The following is a 22,710-nucleotide window of genomic DNA, read 5'->3' as shown; positions in this document are numbered from 1 at the left end:
ATATCCCACAATGAATAGTTGGGTTGCAGTCTGTTCTGTTTCTCTAATCCCTTGACACATTCTTCTTTGTGGTGTTCCTCCACTACCTCTGTATCTTCCAGAATCTTACTCACCGGACCACTATACTCCCTACAGATATCTTTGCTGGCATTTTGAGGACGCCTTCTCGCTTTCTGGCACAATGTGACCTGCATGGTCCCTTGCACTGCTTTCCCATAGTGATACCTGCAAGAAAAACACCAGAGGAGCAACCAAGCAGAGAAAAACAGAGAAAGATAATTGTGTATTGTGCTGAATCCATTGCTACTCAGAAGTAGCCTTCCTGATAAAAGTATCAATGCAGTTAGTAAGCAGTCACAAGCAAAATTACAACACACTGCACTTGAGGAGTTCAATAGCACAGTCCTGCATCCAGCAGAGGGAGAAACAAATCACCAACAGGAAAGGACCCACATACTCCAAAGCTCTCCCAGTTTTGGATGCCTGCTGTCCTGGAAGTGCAGGCAGAAGAAGAGAGTTAACCTGAGCTGATGTGTCCACATAGCACATAACAGCACCCAGTAGAGATACTAGCTCAAATGTGAAAGCAGAAGAAAACAGTTTCTCTATAGACACGAATAGTAAGTGCATGGCAGTGATACAGCTTCATTGTTTTCCCTGCTGGTGCTAGCCTTAGCAGAGCCAGCTCAGGTGCCTCTGCCATCACAGTGCAGACACCCTATCCATCACCAAATCAGAAGCCATATTTCACTGTCACATTGACTCCTTGGTCACTGTAATTCAGGAGACAGTGAGGCTAGTTGGCTGAGCCAGGATGGAACTCATGCTCTAAGGTCTGAAGAGCTGTGACTTACTGGAACACAGTTTTCCATGTGACAGTTAACAGGTCCTTTTAATTGCAGAAGTGAACAAACCTCTGCAGAAGTAGCCACTGGAGCCTTGGGTAGACTAGCCGGATCTGCAGCCTCCTTCCCCCATTCACAGCAGTTTGGCTGCCCATGCTAATAAAAGCCAGCTCTGATATACTGGAACTGTGTAACCTTGCAGCAAGAGTTGTGAGAAGCCTCATTAAGGCTTCCCCCACTTCACTATATTTAAGCTCCAGACTTTGAATTACTTGTAGGTAAGCCTGTGCCAGTCCATATACTTCACTGATCCTCACACAGACTCACTGAATTAACTTCCTGGATTGACTCAGATTTGCCTCATCATTAGGGACTCATCTGGTGATTTGGACTCTTCTCTAAGCCTGTTTCCATCACCAGGCCTGCTCTACTTTTCTTGCTCAGGTATTGTAGGGCTGTACTATTACCAGTGATGCCATTCCTCCTGCCTTCCTTACTGTCATGCTTGGATCCGGTCTGGCCTTCCCTTATGGAATAATGCGTTTTTACTGCTGCCTGGCAGTATCAGTGGCAGGAAGACACCAATGACCCACCCTGGGCATGTGAAGTGCTATACTGTTTTCTGCTAGAGCTTCATAGGATCTTGTTTTAAATTAATGAGAAATATCAGTGCAACAGCAAAGAGGCAACAAAAGTTTCCAGACAGCCCAACCTCAAAAAGGGCTCAGTTCAGCCCCTTTTTCTGTCCAGAAAATGCTTCCTAGATTATTCTCCTTTGCTTTTTGGTGCTTACACCTTCTGAGGACATCTTCCTTCACACCCTCTTCTACTCAGTTTTTGCTAATGATTACAAAACTAAAGAAACCTACCCACTACTTCTGCAAAGGTAATAAGTTCAGCAGCATGTAAATGAGAAGGAACAGCTCAACTTTCCAAAGAAAACACAACTTTCTGCTCCTGCTCCTACCTCAGCAGATCAATCCAGTGTCAGACATGCATTTTACTATGCCTAAGATCGTTCAAGGCCAGCACATGGCCTCCAGAGCAGGGTATCTCTTGCCCAGGAGAGCAAGGCAGTGTCTGTCAAGAGCAGCTCATATACCTCAAGTACAAAAGTTTGACCCCAGTTGGGATTCTTCAAAAGGGAAGCACTTGTATTTGACTCCTCTTGAGCCATTTCCCCTTCTTCATGTGTTCAAGAGAGGAGACATGGAAAGACACACAAAGTTTTGATAAGCTGTTTCTTTCCACTGAACAGCCTCCTCACCTGCCACACACACGCAGTAGGAAAGTTTTATCTGAAGCATAAATCTGAGCTGGTCTCTCAAGGAAAACATCAAATCTTGGCAACTGTGGCAACTCTGGAACAAAAATCACAGTATTACTTCCTCAAAAGCAGCAGACTACTTAGACATGAGATCAAGAAAGTGACAAGTGCACTCATATAAGACTGGAGTGCCATGAAGGAACATGCTAATGAGATTAATGCTAGGACTAATTGAAAACATGGAAAGCAAAGAGAGAATCCTCTTTTGTTCACTACCATATGAGCAGTGTCACAGAGGTTTTTAGTGAATTCTCACTCCATGCCAGCCTAGTTGTTACTATATACCTTCTTCAGGGCTCTCCAGTACAATCTCCCTTGTGTGCATTTTTGATATTGCCCACTAGTGAACTACCTAGCTCTCAGACAGTAATCCTACAGTTACCTCTTCTGTTATACAGACACAACTAACTTTTCCCACCCAATTCTTTCTTTGTCCTCCATCTTACCATGTTCCTCCACTTGAAATGTACTGGACACTTTTACGTTCATAACATTGATGGTGTAAGTCCCCAAGGAAAGTTCAGCAGCTAACTGGAATGAGAGATCTACAATGCCCTGTTTCGGTCTTACATCCAGCCACTGGCCAATTCGGTTTTGGTTTGGATCCTGTAGTCAGAGGGAAGGAAATAAAAGACAGTCTTCAGCAACATCTACTAATCTGTATCCAGAGCTCACAGGATTCTTACAGTTTCAGAGATTTCAAAATTCCACAGACTCTTGCTGGGTTTACTCATAAGGTGACTAGAGTCACTCTGTACACACACAGAGGTAAAACAGGCAGACATCAAGGATTACTGTTTTATACTGCCATCTAAAAAGAAACTACGAAAGCTCCTGACTTTTAAATGCTCTAGTCTTATTTTAGAATAAAGGCTTGTTTCCAGAAATATTTGAATAGACATTTGGATAATATGCATGCACAAATCCTAAGAAAAGTAACTTATGCTTAGTAAGAAAACTGCATATGTATCCATCTTGAAGCACCTTTCCGTATAATAGTTGATACACCCACCTGGACCTCCACCACCGAGTACTGCAAAGTAAACAGAATGGATATTAGAAACTGTCACGATATAGCAACCTACATACAAACTTATCATGCACAACCCAAGCACTGTGACAATACTGCCTCTCCCAAACACTACAGTATAAGGACCTTAATTCTACAGAGACCAGGAGAATGTCTTTGAAATAATAAAGAAAAAAATAACATAAAGATCTTTTCTATTCTTTGGATTTCCTTTTTGATCCCTGAATTTTTAAGATGCACTTTGGCTCACATTTTCAAACTTTATGATCATAACAGTTATAATTTACTTTTTAAAAAAGGGAGAAAGCAGAGAGTCTCACAAAATCACTTGAAGACAATAAGTATTAAAAGGTATCAGTTTTGTAATAGAGATCCCAAGAATTAGTAACACTGCCTTAACTGCTGGGAGAACACACCCTATACTTTTCTGTAAAACCCCTGGCCTAAAAGACAAGGTTTAGAGATTTGGACTACTGCTGTCTTTGGTTGACAGTAACAAGGAGGCAGAAAGCAGGACATACTTCATCAGCCTTTCTAGGCTTACTAACTTTGTGTTTGTACTGATGTCACTGCCAGCAGGCAACAGATGTGAAGGGCTTGGGACCTGAGAGAGTGAGGCACACATAGGCAGGGGTAGGGAACTGAAGACTGTTACTGGACTGTAAACAGAAGGTCATTTTTAATTCACATTATTCATCATTCTAAGCTTTTATACAAGTTATTATAGGCAGCTCTGCATTGAAACTAAAAAAAAAGTGCAGGTTAATTATTTTCCTAACTGCAATCCAAAGTCAGCACTAAGAACAAAATATGCCAGTGAATAGTACCTCTCCTACCTCCAACCAATCTAATTTGTAAATTATATGTTATGGCTCTAATGCTGCAATATTGCTTTGATTAAGCATTACCTTTCTTGAATTTTCCTCACAGCATTATTAACATTTATAATGCTAACTGTATTATACTCACAAACAGATATCAAATATTTATGGTCAAATATCATAAACCATCTTACCAATTGTGGGCATGGTACCAAATGTATTGTTTACTATAAACACATTCATACTCTGGCAAATAACAAGGTTACTACCCTGATATCTAACTGATCTAAGATAGATGCCTTCTCTGTCAGGGGAGAAAGTGAGTGCATGATCCTACACTCTCATCAGGAGCTCCAGAAGGAGGAAATTAGTTTAATTCAGTCTAGAGGGATTCGATTTAACTCCCTGCCCTTGTGTGGCTTTTAGTATTTAGTCATAGCATAAATTCCTGTTGGCTCTCCTTTAATTGCTTCAAATTCAGGGCTTTTCAAATTCAGGGCTGGTCTTTTCAGAGCTGAAAAGAAAAAAGAGTTTTGGTTCTAGCCAAGTCTCCACGCAATTTGTCTAGTAATTGCACATACAGCCAGCAGCCTGCAGATTCCCCCAGAAGCCCTGCCTACTTTTTATGGGAGGGGGGACAGGTGCTTGCAACTTCTGGACTACCCTAAACTAACTCAGCTAGCAGCAAGTGCTGGCACACTCTCCAAATACAAGTAGCAATTTCAATCCTCCCACCAGTCAACAGCAACCCTGTGAGGATAACAATACGGCCTGGCTTTAGCACTCAGGAAATGGGTGAATGTTTTTTAAATGTTATTTTTTAATTTAATTCAGTAACAGGTGAGTGTCTACTACCTTGGATATTACAAACACTCAGACTGTTTCAGTATTCACAGCTTGGAATTGGCAGAGGAGACAAAACTGATAGACCAAATATGGAAAATTCCTCATGTCCACTCAGATGGGCTTTACCTTGCTATTAACAGGAACAAAATCTTCAGTCAATGTCACTATTCGAAATTTCACTGAAGGAAAAAATCGAAGAAAAGAGCACATTCTAAAGATGGACTACATTCAGAAATGGACCTGCCTTGTACTTACCTCACCCTGAAAAACACAACTCCCCACCAACTCTGCTAGTACTCCCCAGTCCTGCCCTGTAGACACCATCGTATCATTTGCTTAGTCTTTCATACAGCTTTCTTTCCTCCCTATATGCATAAAAATATTATGTTCTTGTCTCACATTTTGATTGTCTTTTCCCACCTAAAACTGGCTCCATTTATGAACAGCTTAGGCAGTTGCTTAGAGCCATAGACAAAAAAGGGGACAAAAAAGTCCTACTTGCTTCCTCACCTGTGCCACAGGTCTGGAGAGGAATCTGGAGAATATGCTGCCAGAAGAAAGATGGAAGTGTACAGAGCGGTTTTTTTGTGCTGCATCTCCTGATAGCAGCAGCAATCAATACCTGTGCTTTCAGCCCTGGTTTTTCAGCCCTGTCACAGCACCACAGCAGCTGACTTAACATTTGGGATCTTTCTCATAGGTTACACCCTGAGTTACCCTTATGTTTCTTCATCTGCAGTGTGAGCAGGTCGGTCCTACCTGGCACTGACTGGGACCCTTCATTTTATTAAAAAAAAAAAAAAAAAAAAAGAAAGAAAGAAAAGAAAATTCAGGACTGTTCACTCTTCTGAGCCTGCTCTGCTGCTACAGCTTTTGAGGCTGATATTGCCAGTCTCCTCCCTCACCTAAAACATGATGAAATGATGCACAGATACATCACCCCAGGAGGCAGCATAGGCCTCAGTCATGCATAGCTTTCCCCTCCATCCCTCAGATATAATACGGCACATAGTACTCAGCTTTTTACTCAAGGAAAAGATGGGAAAAAATCCCAGACAGGTCAGTGTAGGGGAACTGTCAGGAGTACTGCTCCGTGCAGAGTGCTCACCTGTCTGTCCTGGCTTATAAGTGGGTTTATCCAACTGGATGAAGGTGCCTGTGCCAGTTCTGCGGATCAGGACTTTCTTCTCTTCTTTGGCACTGAAATAGTGGCCATTGGAGATATGCAGCTGTACAGTGACCACTTCTTGGGAACCTGCAGGTTGGGGGACCTAGAACAGGAAACAGGAGTCACCAGGTTAGCAGAGAACAGCAGAGGACAAGATTCTATCAAAGTAGCTGCTCTTCTCCTTGCTCCTCCTGCACTGTGAGGCCATCTCCTTCCCCACTGTATTCTGAAGGCTGCCTGCTACCAGCACAGGGTATTCCTTCAGTGACTGAAGGGCTGTGTGCATGGAAGAACAGGGAACATTAGCTTGTACTCAGGGGCAGACCTTGAAGAAGAGGAAGAGGAAGCCTGTTCTGGCACAGAAATTGTACCTGTCCCCTTCAAAGGGCCACTGTTACAGTCTGCATGGAGTAAGCTGGGGAAGACTCAAACCAAGGGAATAAGAGGTCTATGCTCGTGAGAAATCTGTTTTCTGGCCAGTTTCAGGGCTGTATGTGTAATGGAGAATGAAATATACTCTCACTCCTCATGGCAAGCCAAAAAAAAAAAAAAAAAAAAGATTCAAGGGTTTGACAGATTGAAGCCCTGTGCTGAATCTCTGTGGACACATTCCCATGCCCTTCCTAGGTCTCCAGCACATTTTAAAGTAATTAAAGAGAATCTTGGAGAGAATTACATGTGAGGGGAGGCTATCTGAAATGTGAGGCTTGGTTCTTCTCCAAGTGAAGCATTGAAGTTGATTGATTCACAGATGCACCCCGTGACAGTGCTTTCTTCTCGGGGAAGAGAATGAGCTACACATGAGATACACAGCTGCCATCTGGGTGCTTCTAAGCTCCTCCATCTTTGTCAGTCTCTGGGTGCCTGGCCAGGCAGCTCTTCCCTCAGTGAATTGTGCCAGAAGGATGGATTGTGAAAGGCCCAGGAGGAACAGTATCATACAGACTAACAATGGTAGGGAGCAGAGATGCTAGGCTCCCATTAAATACCCTTCCTGAATTTGTATTCACTCCTTTCCATGCTTTTTCTCCTTTTTTACTTTATTTCTCTGGTGAGAAGAGTCATGAGCTGAAAGAGCGTACTGGGAGTTGCCAGCTACAGCTGCTTTCCAAGAATGACCCTGACCTGAAATCTGGAGCACTCAAAGATCCAGTTGTTTCGGACAACCTTGTGAAAGAGGCTGAGGCTGCTAGATGCCTGCACAAGAGTTAAGGACACATGAATAGACTTCTCCACCCCACGAAGGTCCAAGCACACCCTCTGGGAAGAGGGGAAGGGCAGCTCAGCTGGGAGGATAATCAGGTACTTCCTGTAGTGAGGAAACAAGACATCACATCACACAGTGTTATGCTTTCTTGGAACAAATTCTCTAAGGTCTGAGGAAGCAGAGGGGTTTACCACTGCTGTTGAGTACAACTGCTCTGCTGGGCTGAGAGGAACAGATTAATCATGAGAGTATGAACCAGTTACAGAGGTGGTAGAAGGGATATGGTAAATCTGGGAGAATCTCTTGGGACATATATGAGAAATGCTTGAAAGGGATACTTTTAGTGTATTTGGGTCTTGGGTGGGTCTGCAGCTCATGCTAGCTTCGTGCTGCTGCAAAAATACTGCTCACCATGCCCAAGTTAATGCCAGCTATGTAGCTGTACTTACAACAATGGCTGAGATCAAGACATGTCATCAGACAGAGTGTGTCAGGATGACACACTTTCTTCATGACAGATTACACTGTTATAAAGTCAGCTCTCCAGGGGAAAGATGCATTACCTCCACCATCCAGCAGGAGGAAGGGATGAGAGAGGAAGTGCATGAGCAGTTCTGAACTCTCCCAAGTAAAATTACACTCAGGCAAATGCTTTCTGCAACATACTTACCATATTCCCCTGCTGAAAGCTCCGGGAATGGAGGAGAAGGGCTCTGGAGACCCCTTTTCCTAGAAGACTGGCACTTAGCCCCCGCCCCCCCCCCCCCCCCCCGTCTTTTGATGGCAGGCTTACTGAAGTGCCACACTGTTGTAAGGCCTGACTAACAGGCAATGAAAACCCCCAGAGATAGAGCATGGAGAAAGAATTTACCCCTTCTAGTCTGCAAGTTGGTATAGCCCCTTCTTTTCAATGGGACAGGAACCACTGTTCCAACAGATACGTGCCAATGTCCCTCACTGCCTTTGCACTCAGATACCAGGAGTTTTGAATCTACTGGGAGTTTTTCTCCAGCTAAGTACTCTGGGATTTTGTCATCAAGATCCCTGGAGCAAACAATATCTTTATTCTCACACCCCACACAGATCACTAGGTTTAGACTAACCTCCACTCATTCTCACTCCATATCCTGTATATTAACTACAGAACAAGCCAGTTGCTCCTCCCAAAATAATGGATACTGCTAGCTGGGCATTACTAGAACCCAGCATTCTGGAAAAGCCAGGGAAGAACAAACTTCTCCACACTGGGGCCTGATTCTGCATAGGCGTCCCAGGAAGGGGTCTTACTGCTCACACAGTCCACATCACCCAAACATCAACCTTTGCCAGAGGCGCTTGGTGTTTCTCATTAAAACTCAGGGCATGGCAGTGCCTGCAGCTCATGTCACACTGGTGTGTATGTGGTTTTGGAACATGCTACAGCAGTGCAGGGAAACACACATAGTAAAGACTGTCTCTGCAAAGGGAACTGTCCAGGAGTTCCCACTATGTATAGAAAAGGGAATAGTGGTATCGACTGAGAGATGGGTTGGGCTGCAAATTTCAGGCTGGGATCCAAACCCTCCATGTGGCTGTATTCTTTCAGAGCTGAGGTTGCAGCTGTATAATCCTGATCCCAATACTCTCTATGACTCAGGGTCTGTTTTGATCCCACATCAGAAGTGCAGGTTCTCTACAGCTTTACTCCAACTCCTCAATAAAAAAAGGATCCCCCCTCTTGCTTTGAGAGGGCTCCTCAGCTATCTTGGCAACAGACTGATTCCTACTTAATGACCCCCAGCCCTTCACTACTTCTCATTTGCCCTTCTCTTTATCCTATGCCTTTCCCTCCAGCTTGCCTCAAACTAGAGTCCCTCACTCTTATTGTTCCCATTCTCAGTCCTTACCCAGCTCTTGTATTGCAGAAATATTCATGGGACAGGTTCCCGCCTTCAGGAGGAGCCTGTGTTCATAACGGGGCTTGTGGCGTGCAGTGTTCATAACAGAGCTTATAGCATGCTGTAAGCCACCCCCTGTCTGTTCCTTTTAGAAGTTGCCTAACAGGATCCCATGTCTCTTCCTGCCATCCTGGCCCCTCCCTCACCAGATCTTGAAATGTCACTTACGGTTGTGCCACTATCTCCAGGGTGTAAAGCAGGCAGCTCAGGAGGAAGGGAGTCCACATTTTCATGGGACAGCCCCTGGGAGGTGGATTTCTCTTAAGATCAAGTCAGGAAAGAAGAAGGTGGGTGCTTGCTTCTTCCAAGGCCTCTAGGCCACCTGCTGTTGTTGCCGTTTCTCCCAGGAAGCAGACAAGGAGAAGCCCCAAAGTTTCTTTTCTTCTACCTTGTTCCTGTGTTTATAGTGCTCCAGGCACAGGGTTGTGCCTTTCAGGATGCTCCCCAGCCAATCCAAGCCTTTTTGGACTCCAGTTTCTCTGCTCACAGGCCCTCCTCCCTGCCATGGATCAACTAGCATCATTTAGGCAAATTGGGTTTTTTTATTATTATTTTTATTTTGCTGAGCAGCAGCCTGTTTCCTGTTCAGTGTGCTGACACCGCTTCTTGTCCCACTTGCAGCCCCAATCCCATTGTTTTGCCTTTAGATGGATTGTCTCACGGCCTCTTGGCAGTGCACTCAACTGGATCTTACAAGTCTTGTGGTCACACTGTCCCCACGTTTTTAAGTCTGTTGCTCCCTAGGCAGATTTGTCTTCAGTGGGAGACTGGGCTTTGTACAAAATAAGCATATATAGAGAAGGTGCCTACTGAATTCCAAAATAGCCCCAAACTACCTTTTTGGTCATTCTGGAAGATGAGCAAAGGAAGACCGTGTTCTGCTCTTTATAAAGTGTTCCCTCATCCAGAAGGAGAGCACAGAAAGCAGGAAGAGCAGGAATTCTAATCCTATCTTTTCCCTACAGATATTTTAATCTGAATAGGAAATCTAACAACTACAATTAACTCCAGCCATAAAACATATTCCTGTGTGTTCTACTACAGGGCCAAATTACATACATACACTGGGAGGAAATGGTCAGGCAGGTCACCAGCTGGATGGCTAGAGTTCTAAGGGGTCTTCTTTCTTAGAGGAAGGGGGTGTGGTTCTAGCCCTAGATAATGTCAACACACTCTGTCTATCTAATTTGGGAGCTACTTTCCACATGCTACTTTTAAACCTGTTACACTAGCGATGGCACTGAACTTTTCCCTGATTTATCCTAACGTAACTGACATGAAAATCTTGTCCTTGAAACTCTTCCTCAAGTAAGGAAGCTCTTCTATTTTAGTGTAACAGCCATTTCATATCAAAATACATCACTGGTTCATCCTCAGGTACCAAACAGAGCTCTTAACTATTTAGGTCCTGGGATGATTTTCTTTTTCTTTAGGAAAGACTGATGCATGGTAAAGAAATTGGCTTTCTGAGGAACTTCTTTTCAAATAGTGAGCAGACATAAACTGCATGTCTTTTTTTTCCCCCCTCTGGGCTTTGTTCAGCTCTGAAATTCTGGTGCCAACAATTTTTTCCTCAAAAGGTGAAAGTGCACCTGGATAAACAAATGAGCAGGAACTGCAGCAGGAGCATGAATCATTCTCTGTCGCACTGAGCTGCCTTTCATTTCTTTTCATGGTTCTCAAAAAGTACAGGCAGTGCCTACTGGACAGCCCCAGCTGACATTTGTTTGCCCACAGTGGATCTAAAACAGTTCTTTGGTACAGGCAGGATCTTTTATAACAACACACAGGCTCACAATGACAAAGGCATTTAAAATCCTTCCTCCTACTGACTCCAGTAATTGTTTTGTAAGAACAGACTCCAAACACTTTTGAAGTTCTGGACTTAGCAGTTATTGGAAGCCTGAGCCTGAGCAATCAAGCCTAGACAATGCAGCACAATAAAAAAAAAAATAATTAATTTTTTTTTAAAAAAAAAAAAAAGGTTGGAACAGCTAAAACAAAGTTGTAGGCTTTGTGTGACCCGTTCAGTCAGCTCAGCCCTGTTTGTATCTCCCATTATGATAACAATGCTCAGATGTGAAAACCAGAGGGAGAGGGCCAGAAAGTGAGAGCCTCTTAGCAAGGTTCTGCACTTACTAAAACCTGTGGGAAGGTGCACTGTACCTGGCTTCTGCCTTGTGCTGTGATCTTCCTCCAATCTGTGGAAAAACTGACCACTAGGCCAAGGAATAGGCAAGAGACCTGCAAGCAATTGAAGCTGGATTTATGTCTCTGGAGGCAGAGAGTCAGTCCTTGACATTGAAGTAGTGGACCTGATTCCAAGCTAGATGGAAGCATGCACACTATGAAGGCTGCAGGATGAATCACCTTCATGTCCCAGTTTTTTGAAGGCTATAAAGACAAGTTTGATATTCAACATCAACCTACTCCTGTTCTAGGTAGGGAGGGGGATGTTTAGGCCACAAAGAAATCAGTGGGTTTTGCACTTCTTCTTAGTGCTTCTAATAGCACTAGAGTGCTATTTCTCTGTCTTTAAATTCTCTCTGAAATGCAGCCACTTCCCTCCGAATATTCTCTAGTAGCCAGACACCACAGGTACTAAAGTTTAAGGCAGAGAAAGAACATTTTGAGAGAATCAGAGAAGTTGTTAAAAAAAATGGGCATAGAAATTGCAATGGATACTGAGTCAAAATTGTCACTACATTCAACTTTTATACAGTGTGTGTACACATACACATATGGGGGCAGGGGAAAAGGGATTGTGTAAACTCCTCCTGAAATAATGGGCTGAGGTATCAGCTGATACCTCCTGGGTTCAACAAGGAATAGAAGGAATGCATGTGTCTGCATGACCACTACAGTAATTACTTTCCCCCAAAATACCTATTTCAAAACACAAGGAATTTTGTCACATCTGTTGCCTGAGCTTTGCTAAGCTCTACAAAACAGACAATCAGAATGTTGTGGCATTGTCAATACTAAGTGGAGTTCCTCCCTCTCCATAAAAGCCCAAGCTCTACTAATGATGCTCTCAAGTCCAAATATAAATAGCAGGTGCCCGTCTGACTGGCTCCAGTTCTGGAGGGTTTTTTGATGTCAGCCAGGGCACAGACATGGCTAGAGACAACGGCTGGAGGAGAGAAGGCATTTGCAAGGAAGCTGCAGTACTTGTGAAACAGTTTTTAAAACATTTCAGAGAAAGTGGTGTCCTCAGGAAAATCCTGTCCTACTGAGTTGAACTCTCCACTGTTTATGGACTGCTGAGGAAACAGAAGAAAAACACCTGGCTAAACAAAGGCACAGAAACAGGGAGCAAGTGACTCCTGGAGCAAGCCAACCTTGCTGCAGCCATTTATGGCACTGCACAGGACACCAGTAACACCTAGATGCTGAGCTGAATCTGCTCAGTCATTCTGGTCCTACTAATCTGCATATGAAACATGGAGTAGGCTTTCACCAGCCTGCCTTGTGAGCAGATCTCCTCAGTGCATACGGAGATTGTTCACTTCTAAGCAAAAGAACTTGGCAATGCTTCTAGCTTTGCCTCTCACTGAAGAGTTGCTGAGACTTTACGATTACTCTGGAACCTTGAACTTGAAATTTAAATCCAAATACCCCATGTCCAAACCCTCACAGATCCCAGCCATACCTCAGGGCCTCATCTAAAAAACTTTCAGGGCTGTAGCCAAATCCAGACCCTTCATCCTTCCCTACTCTTCCTCCATTCCCCCCCCCCCAACTCTTTACACACTGTTTTCACATTCTTACAGTCAGCAAGGTTCTGTGGAGATGTGTCTATACAAAGACCTAGCTCTGTCAGTCTTGAAAGATCCTAGACCATAAGCTGGACTCCCTCAATTCGCAATACTTATTGCTCAGCTACATCTCTACTAGATGGTGGTAGATGTTGCTCAGTAGGATCAGCCTCCAAGCAAGACTAGAGTCCACATCCTATATAGTGACTGCACAATGCTACTGGAGTGGAATTCAGTGCTGGGAAAAGTGAATGCCAGGTGCATAGTTCAGTTACACTGTTTCTATAACAGTTTGCTTCTGCACTCTCACCCAAGATAACCACTCTGCTATGGAGCCCAAAGACATACCAGAGTACCCAAACTCTTGATTTATTTTTTATTTTCATTCTTTTTACAAGCTGGGAAATCCCTGGATTAAAACAATCAGAATTAATCAGACACCCCAAAAAATTCACCAGAAAATGTGATGTCAGAATGTCAGGATGAGGAATAAGGTTTGGGCTGGGTTTAATCCTGAAATCCAGCTTGAGATCTGCCCCAGCACCAATATCCCAAGCACCAATGTGACTTTCCAGGAGACATATGATCCATCATCCCAGAAGCAACAATGCAGCAGCGCTGCTGATCTGGAGCATCTCCCACTACTGGAATCCCTGTGGGTTGAAACAGTGGACAGTAAGAGAGCAGACCAGATGGTTGGAGGAATGAGGGCAGGGAGAAGGAGTATCCCAGCCTCCCCCCAAGAAGATGTGAAACTCTCTATAGCCAAATTGCATAAGCTGAAACTAGGACCATGAATTCTGCTTGGAAGTTCTTCCAGAACAGTGCAAACTGCATAGAAGCACTGTCGCTCTGTTAGCAGGCAGACCCATGTACTATACCAGCCCAAATATCCCTGTGGAGAGTCCCAGAAAGAGCACATAACTTTTCATAGCAACGATATTTGGCAATCACTTCATGTCTGACCCACAGGGTAATCCAGCAAAGATGACACTACAAAGTCCAGAAAACAGAGGGCAGAGAGTAAAGTCCCTGGAGGCCTAAGGAATTCTGATGCACTCCTACATGAAGGGATATGCTAAATCAGAGATACACAGGCTCCTCTAGAGCAGGAAGAGATGGGTGGACTGTAGAGAAAACTTCACAAGGCTGCTAGGTCTGTAGAGGGGTTGAGGAAGGAAACAGCAAAAATCTTGGTGGGGTTCACACCTACCTTAGCTGCAGAAAACATTATAATCAGCCAGGGCCTGCTCCTCTGCAACAGGACAGGAAAGATCTAAGTTACCTTTGCATTGAGCCAAGCACAAAATCCGAGCCAGCCCTAATGCTCTATGGTCCCACACTCACCTGGATGGTAGTAGTCATAGACCCTGACATGCCCTGGTTTCAGGTTGGTCACCCCAATCTCTTGTTCCAGATGTAGGACATATGTCTCAGACTTATGGCTCAGCTGGAGGAGAAGGGCAAATGACAGTTCACTTAGCAGCTGTGTCCATTTTTCCTTACCTAAATTTCATCCTAAATGAAGGCAGTAACAACTCCGTGAAGTCAAAGACAGGACTTCAAGATGAATCTTGAATATTCTACAATTCCCCCTGCTATCCCAGCCCTAGATTCTCCACACAGCTCTGCTAATGTCCTCCACTTCTGTCCTGCAGCTTTTCTAGCAGCACATATACCTTGTCCAAGTAGATGGCAACACCTGCTTGGGTTTCTTCAGTTCTTCTCACAAGGTGCCAGTGCTGCAACTGGGACAGGAGAGTAAAGAAATAAACTAACTTGGGTCTTTTGGAAAGGCAAGTGTGAGACATCCCAGCAAAGTTTATCTAGGCCTAAATAGGTAGGTTCCCATCCAGTCATTTCCAAACTTATTCTGGGCTCTCACTCCTTGCAGGCTGAGCTTCCCGCAGGCTGCTCATCTCTTGCAAGACCTAAGTACAGGAACATAGCCTAGAGAGCTGTCAAGAATTTGCTGAGCCAATTGGGCCAGAAGGATCACCATCCTCAAGGCACAAGGAAGGAGCTGACAATAAATATTCATGCTTAGTTCAGTGGCAGAGGGGAAGAGATGGTGAGATTGCTCAAGGGAGAGACAGGCAACCACTTTCTACATAACCTCCCTCTCCCTTGGGGCATGAATGACTGACACCACATGATTATCCTGATTCCAGGCTTCTTACAGATGTCCTGGATCCTGGAGCGAGGATGAATCCAGAGAGCAGGGAGACCTCCACGATCACCATGTTGGAAGTGGCTCTTCTCCCAGTGTAGCTGGGGAAGAAAATAAAACAGTCAGAGCATCCCTGCCAGCTCTCCCTTTCCTCCACAACTATATCATGTGTGTAGGACCTTGAGCCAGACAGCCTAGCTGGGACCGGGACCAAACCCACACTCCCCTTCCATGTGCCAAATTCACCCTCTGAACCTTCTGCTTAAAGTTTCTGGTGCCTCCATTGCAGCCAATAAGCTACCTTCCCCCAATCCCCACAGCTCTCCAACCATGTCTGGCCTTCCTTCCAAATTGGGGCAGTGTCTTTGGAGTCACCTGACATTGACATAGAGAGTAACAGAGTGTATATCTTCCTTGGTGCAATTGACTGGCTTAGTTTTCACTCGCAAGGCAAAGGATGTGGAGGCCTGTGGGGAGGGTGTGTTGTATCTCAGCACCATCTGCAAGGAGAGATAAAAAGAGAGAATAAAACATGGATAATTAGTTTAATATCACCTATCATGCCTCTTCACTGACTACTCTAATCTTTAAGCTATGGACCACAGACAGTTACTGGATAAACTATATACAATGAACAGGACTAGCACTCCTTCCAGTACTCCTTCCAGAACTAAAGATCCTTCAGAGTGGAAAACTTCCATGATCCTTCCAGTTGGGGTTCCTTCTCCCCTCCCTTCCACTTGAAACTAGTCAAGCACACAGCATTGGAACCACTGTGCAAGATTTACATTTACTGATATCCTGGGAGCCATGAAAGCATCACTGTCCTCACATTTGGACACATTGTATCTCAGAGTTTCCCATGCCATGCAGGCTTATTGCAGTGTGGACAGGCTGAGACTGAAGCCTAGCTAATGCACATTTCCTTATATGAAGTTGCAAGAGAAACTCTTATTTGATAAGATAATGAGCAACAAGCTGACATAGCACAGTCTGCAGCAAGGAGGCAACCTACCCGAGTAAAGACGCAACAGCTGCCATGGGCCTGCACAGAGAACTTTCCTGGGATTTCTGTCAGTGCCACCTCCTGCACCAATAGCCGGTTCTGATGGGAGATTTGAAACTTCCTCCCAAAGCCTCTTTGGGATTTCACCCTCACTTCTGCAACCCCTTTTGTGCTGTATGTCAGTGCTGCATACTTGGACAAGGCCTGCAGAGCAACTACTGTGTCCTGAAGAAGAAGAAACAATTCCATGTTTGCACATTTGCCGTTTTAGGACAGATCTACAGCTCTGAGACCCAAAGACCCTTGAACTTGCCTTCCTGAGGGTCTCTGTGAATAAGGACCTTTTCCTCAAAGCATTCACACTGTTAAAAATCACATTTGCACATATCCTGCAGAGATTCTTTCTCAAGCAATACTATCTTCCTCAACCCTGTGTTACCTGTGTTGAGGCAAACCCTCCATATGCATTCTGCTGCCTATTTAGCCAGGACACAATGCCGGACGCTGTGATGAGATCAGCCCCTGTGACATTTGGTTTGGAGAGCAGAGCCAAGAGGACATAGGCTGTCAACTCCACATCTACAGAAAGTGGTTGTGACCAAGGGCCAGTGCTGGGTGCCTTGGATGGAGTCTGACTCCAATGGATCTGCCCACCTGAAAAAGGAAGAGAGTGGATAACACTGAGGACTGTCAGGAAAGAAATCCTCAGGCCTAGGAGGCACAATGACTAGAGTACACACAGATCATTGAGTAAATACCTCTTGGGTACATACATCACCAGGTGAACCCCAATCCCATGTATTCAGTATCTATTCTGTAATACTCAGCAATCCATATTACATATTAAAAATCCATTTTTCAGGGTGATGACCAAAAACTAATAAGCCGATAATCTACATACACAGTAACTCCTAGATATCTCGCTCCTCCACTACCTAGTTTGCCAGGTCTGCTAGCTACCTGAGACTAGCTAGCTATGCACTAGCTAGTCCTAAGGGTCAGGCACTACAGCAGGTGGGGCAGCTTGCCTACTACTCTGTCACTTGGCAATCCTGCATAAGAAACCCCATTTTTCTCAGAGCCCAACCTCCAATTCAGCAACCTAAAAAGGGCTAGAGATTTGAAATAAATCAATGCCCACACCACAGTACTGCCAGCACATACTTTAAGTTTTCAAAATGTTTTTCTGGAACACCAGACAGAATTAAGATCAAGAGTAAGGCTATGGTCCCTTCAGTCTGTATGTGACCAAGGCCTCATAAAGACTAACTGTCCCTTCTCCGATGTTCACCTGGCACTGAGGCTCCCATACCTGCTCTGATTGCCTTTTGATCAAGTACAGCGAGTAGTTCTTGTGTGTGACGAGTGTCCTTAGCCAGGGCGAAGGTGTAGGCCAGCAGGGCCTGTGTGTAAGTGTTGGTAGCTTTGGGAAGAGAAGGAGTGATACAGCCCAGAGCCTTGCGCACCACTTTGCTCTACAGAGAAGACATACATTGACATTGGTCACTCAGATTCACATACATGTGGCAGGCAAACTCAAGGGACACTCAAGCAAAAGAATGCGTTAGCATATGTAGGCATAGAAAGCACCTCCTACATTCAATTGTGTATCTTGGTGAGGTCGAACCTGCACTCTTCCCTTTATTTCACTGCAGTACCACTAAGCAAAGTGTCTCCAATTCTATGCTGAAAGTGCTTGACGTAGATCTCCTGGCTACCTTTTCTTAGTTAGTCACAGGCTTCAGCAATGCTCAGTCAGTGAAATAAACCCTCTCACTGCTGGAATGTCACCACCACATCTTACTTTCCAAGTCAAAATATAACAAAAGCAACAACAAACAATTCCAAATGCTTATACCTAGCCTGGTAACCAAGATTACCATGTTCAATTTACCTCTACAATGCCTTACGAGGTCACTTGGATTTTCCAGTTTCCTTGGAACATCAGTATGTTGTTAGCAGGAAGGAGCAAATCCACCGGTCTCAGCGACATTGTGTTCCAGCATTCTGCTATACGTTCCAAGCATGAGCCAAAGGCTCACCGTGGTTGCCTGCCCTGTCTTTGTGCATCTCCAGCACTTTGAGGTCCTCCTCTTCCAGTGGCCTCTTTTCAAGTACAGTGAGGACCAAACAAGGACTATATTTAAAATTTGGTCTGCTACGTGATATACTCCTCATCTCTTTTCCTTCTAGAAGGGAAAAAAGGTAATGTCTCTGTCATGTGGGTGCTTTCTAGACAGTGTAGTAGAACCGCTGGATACAGCCACTGATTCCCAGAGATACTCATTGTATCTACACATGAAGCATCAAAAGTTCCCAGGATCAAACTGTTGCTTTTTTGTTTGCCCTCTTCCAGTAAAACAAAGCAGGATAGCTAAGCTAAGCTCCCATTGTTTAAAAAAAAAAAATCCAAATTTTCTGCTGTTAAATGTAATATCTACAGGTAGCACAGTAAAGTCTGTATTCTGTAAATGACTAGAGCTAAAAATGGATTAGAGTAAGTCCATGGCATTTGTTCAAAGGCTCCCTTATTAATCATTTTGTTTTTTAAACCACTTTCCCAGATGGTTAAAATGGAGGTAACAGCACTAGTCTTTATACAACTGCCAAAATTCTAGTGAAAGCAGTTGAAATACTAACTATGATTTATTACCATACATCTTAATACCAATTATTATCCTACATCTTAATACCTTGTCTAGGAACAGTCTGATATGTATTATTATCCTTCTGGCTCTCATGTCTCCTGGTGAAGTTAACACAAGAACTGACAGTGTACTCCAGTGGAAGTATTTTCACACTTACTGCACTCATTGTGGTGTTGACAGTACAGTCCTAACTGTACACTGTATAGAAGCATTCAGCTACCCTGTGAGCAGTCATGTGCCAGCTAAGGATCTGCTTCTCTATAACAAGCTGTTTTTTCCCAGCCAACATAAACAATCTAGTTTGATCTCTTGGAACAATTTCCAACATGGGGTGAGGGTGGAGGCTTCTTTGAGTCTGTCTTGATTATTGTCATGCAAAGCATGCCTTAATATAAACTTATTCATGACTATGTAAAACATCTCCAACTTTTTTCCAATATTTCAATACCTAAATGACTTTCATGAATCTTTTAATTATGTTTGTAGGGGAAAGTAAGTTCTGTTCTGAACCATACTGAGCCTGAACTTTTGGAGGACATCCTCAAACTTTTTTTCAGGATTTTGACCTCCAGAGATTGCATATTCTTCCTAAAACCATTTATAATCCAATCAGTGAAATTTCCTGAGTGCTATTACAGGCTTTATCTTTCCCACTTTATCTACCCACAGATCTACTCAGCAAATTCTTTTACTTGGACCAAGATGACCACTGTAAGATACGTTTTAAACTGCTTCTCTGTCATTACTTGTGACTGACTTTTCATTATCATGAACATTTTATCTGAAAGCAATGGTTTGTGCATGTGTGTGCAACTGAATAACTATCTGGTTGCTTTCAGACCAATAGTTTCTTTAACTTCTGCTGTAACAAAGCGTTCCTCACTCCATGGACAATTCTTTCTGAGATAAAAATATTCTTGTCAACTTCTCTGCAGCATGAGGAATTCCATGAGGTATTCTGTGGTAGCTTAGGTTTTCTAACATCACAAAGATCAAAACACTGGTCAGCCTCGGTGGATTCACTCTGGACACAGCAGTTACCACTGATTCATCATGCAAAATGCTTTGAGGTTCCATTTGTCTCTCTTTGGAGATATTTCTCACGGATCTGGAGCACAATTTGGTTTCTTCTCAGGAACTTCCTGCTTTCCTCCTCAAATTACAGAACTGGCCACAAAGATCTACTACAAACTCCTTAATTTTGTTTTTCCACTACTAGGATAAAAGTTCTTGACCTTGTGTTTCATTCTGCTATGGAGCACAATACATGTCAAATATTTTCATTCAGTTTCATAAAAAGCCTCCTTCACGCAAGTCAGCTGAAACTCAGACACTTCACAGAATCAGGAAATCAAATAACTCAAGTTTGAAGAGATCTCAGGAGGTCTCTAATCCAACCTCTTGCTCAGAGCATGGTCACTTATGAGATCTGACTAGGTTGTTCAGAGATATATCCTGTTGGGTTTTGAAAACCTCCAAGAACGGAGATTTTTAAACCTCTCTAGGCAACCTGTTCCAATACTTGATTGTCCTTATGGTGAAAAAAAGATGATCGAAATGATGTCTGTTGTGAGGATGAAGGTTAATTTACAGTTGTCTCCCTTTTTTCTATGCCCATTGCTTGCCACCACAATGAAAAGCACCGCTCATTCACTTTTCATATTTTCAGAAAGTTTTGCTTCTCAATGTCCTTAGCATTTTAGTTGATTATATTTTTTTAATTGCCAGTACCACAGAGTTTCATAATTAGCTATGATCCTCAGCACTTTTAAGAGATCCCCCTCATCATTATTTGGGTAGGCAATTCTAGTTTTCTTTATTTCATAATATGTACCTCTCTGCAACACTCCTTCCCCAGACTCCCATGGTCTGGTAGATAAAACACATTAAAAATATTATTATGTCTATTTATTTGGCTGCAAGAGCAGCAATGCCCACCATTGCTCCCAAACACATCACTGCTAACTGATGTGTATAGAGCATGGGGAAGCAAGGCACAGGGGGGAAGAAACAGGAATTAGCAAGGCCAGGGATGTAGGCTTGCTATCTAGCCATGAACCCCAACAGTTCCTCGTAACCTAACCCTACCTTCTCTCCCCTGCCAACAATGCCCTTGTCAAGGGGTGGTCAAGGCCTTTTCCTAAGAAATGATAAGCCCTTCCTCCCCCATCCCATTACTTTGTCCCTGAACCTCTCCAAGATGCTCTGTTGTGTGCCTCAGTATCCCTACTGAGGTCTTCAGGATTCAAATCTGAAGGAAGACCACGGGAAAGAATCCCAATATTTACCTTTGGTGTCTCTCCTGTCTCTAAGTATGCAGCAGTGATGTAGGCAGCCAAGGGGACTTCTCCATCCACACCTCCCTGCATAAATATAATCATATGCAAAAACATGCACAAATATCCAAACAGCTGGGAAGGATAATACACAAAGGCCTGAAGTTTTTCAGCAAAGGCCCTGCCCTTCTCTGGTTTAGTTGCATGCAAGAGAGCAGAAAACACACAAAACTGAACTAAAAAAAAAAAAAAAAATCTTGCTTGTACATTTGGCAAGAACTGCTTTTAGTATGTCCTTGAAGGTGCTCTGGTCCCTACCCTCATGGTTGTATGGAAAAGTTGGCCCATATTTCTGAAGCAACCATTGGGAAGCTGATGGAACTCCAGCCAGGTGAGAGCTGCTTGGATGCCCCTGTTGTCCAGGAATATGTATGGTTTGGCTTGGGCAAAGCATTTGATTACAAATGCAGTCAGCCTGGTTGAGGAGAAAACAGAAAAAAAAAAAGCATGTGAAAGAGGGAACACAAGCAGAATGAGATAGAATGAATAAGAAAGAGAGGGGAGAATAAGCAGAAAGAAGGACTCTACAGAGAAACTGAGAAAGAGAAAGAAAACTGGGAGTTTGAAACTGACAAGTATCTTCTCTCGTATTGTAGTGTTACTCCTAATTTGCCTGTCCAGTGTCACTCTTCATCCCAAGGACAGTTGCACACCTCTAGAGTGCCCTGGCCTGTAAAGCATTTGAAACACTTTGGGTCCAATATGACAGAAAGGTTTCAGTGCAGGAAGCTACCCACCCTCCAGGCAGTTAGACAGCAGGTATTGTAAGGAGAGAACCTAGGTCTTACCAAGTATTACCATACTCATCCCTGGTACCAAATTCACTGTAGGAACCATCAGGGTGCTGATACTGCAGCTGTATCTGGTACCCTAGGAAGAAGAACAGGAAATTAGTACTCAGATCTCAGAATGGTATTTGCAATGAGATGACTGGGCAGGGAATTGGGGGTGTAAGTGTATAAGTGGTAGAGTTGCCTGGGGGGGAAGGGGAGTATGCACCAGAGATTATTAGTAGGGTGAACACAGAGTGGGAGAGAGAGGAGGAAGACAGGCCTGCAGTCCTTGCCATTGCTCAGAAATCCTGTAGCCCTCTCCTTGATCTCTGGAGTCAGCTGCCTTGTCTTTTCCAGGTACTGCAGCATATAGACAACAGGGGCAAACAGCACCATGTTCTGCTCTCCACAGCCATGCGGCATCTGCACCAGGTGGTCCAGGTTCTGCAGTGCTGTCCCCATGAGGTCACCTGGAACAGAGCATAGGCACCCTGACCACTTTCTGGGCCAGGTAGTTGGCTATTTACCTGTAGAAATCTGTGACCAGTTCCTGGCAGTGCACCACGCAACACAGCCCCAGCACAGCAGAGCAGGTACAGCTCTGTCCAGTTGGTGTATTAGCTCTGCTGTGCCCTGCATATCAGCTGAAGACATTCCTATCCTGCCAGGGGAAGCCCTTAAAAAGAATGACCTCTCTCCTCTTATGTGTTTTAGCCCATCTGGAACCAGAAACACAGTCACATAAATGGGATACAAAAGGCAGTGGAGCCTCAAAATCTTGGAAAGGGCTTGGGCTTTCCTGGGATAAACTCAGATATACAGGATTTGGAAAGGTATT

At 44.0% G+C, this 22,710-nt stretch overlaps 1 protein-coding gene across 1 annotated transcript in view; it reads right to left on the bottom strand.

Moving 5' to 3' along the window:
- Positions 1 to 14,153: 14,153 nt before the first annotated feature.
- The window catches only part of A2ML1 (alpha-2-macroglobulin like 1), a 33,482-nt gene continuing 24,925 nt past the window's right edge, over positions 14,154 to 22,710 (bottom strand). The window contains exons 25-36 of the mRNA XM_062570848.1: positions 22,166 to 22,342; positions 21,888 to 21,969; positions 21,358 to 21,514; positions 21,052 to 21,126; positions 17,428 to 17,590; positions 16,555 to 16,769; positions 16,125 to 16,340; positions 15,485 to 15,609; positions 15,120 to 15,210; positions 14,619 to 14,687; positions 14,287 to 14,389; positions 14,154 to 14,194 (exon numbers count right to left, since the gene is read on the bottom strand). Coding sequence (XP_062426832.1) covers positions 14,154 to 14,194; positions 14,287 to 14,389; positions 14,619 to 14,687; positions 15,120 to 15,210; positions 15,485 to 15,609; positions 16,125 to 16,340; positions 16,555 to 16,769; positions 17,428 to 17,590; positions 21,052 to 21,126; positions 21,358 to 21,514; positions 21,888 to 21,969; positions 22,166 to 22,342 — 1,514 coding nt within the window. The remainder of the gene's footprint in view (positions 14,195 to 14,286; positions 14,390 to 14,618; positions 14,688 to 15,119; positions 15,211 to 15,484; positions 15,610 to 16,124; positions 16,341 to 16,554; positions 16,770 to 17,427; positions 17,591 to 21,051; positions 21,127 to 21,357; positions 21,515 to 21,887; positions 21,970 to 22,165; positions 22,343 to 22,710) is intronic.

This window comes from Rhea pennata, chromosome 1 (assembly GCF_028389875.1).
Source record: "Rhea pennata isolate bPtePen1 chromosome 1, bPtePen1.pri, whole genome shotgun sequence".
Classification (NCBI taxonomy): domain Eukaryota; kingdom Metazoa; phylum Chordata; class Aves; order Rheiformes; family Rheidae; genus Rhea; species Rhea pennata.
The sequence above is the reverse complement of the archived record's forward strand: the minus strand, read 5'-3'. Positions and strand labels throughout refer to the sequence as shown.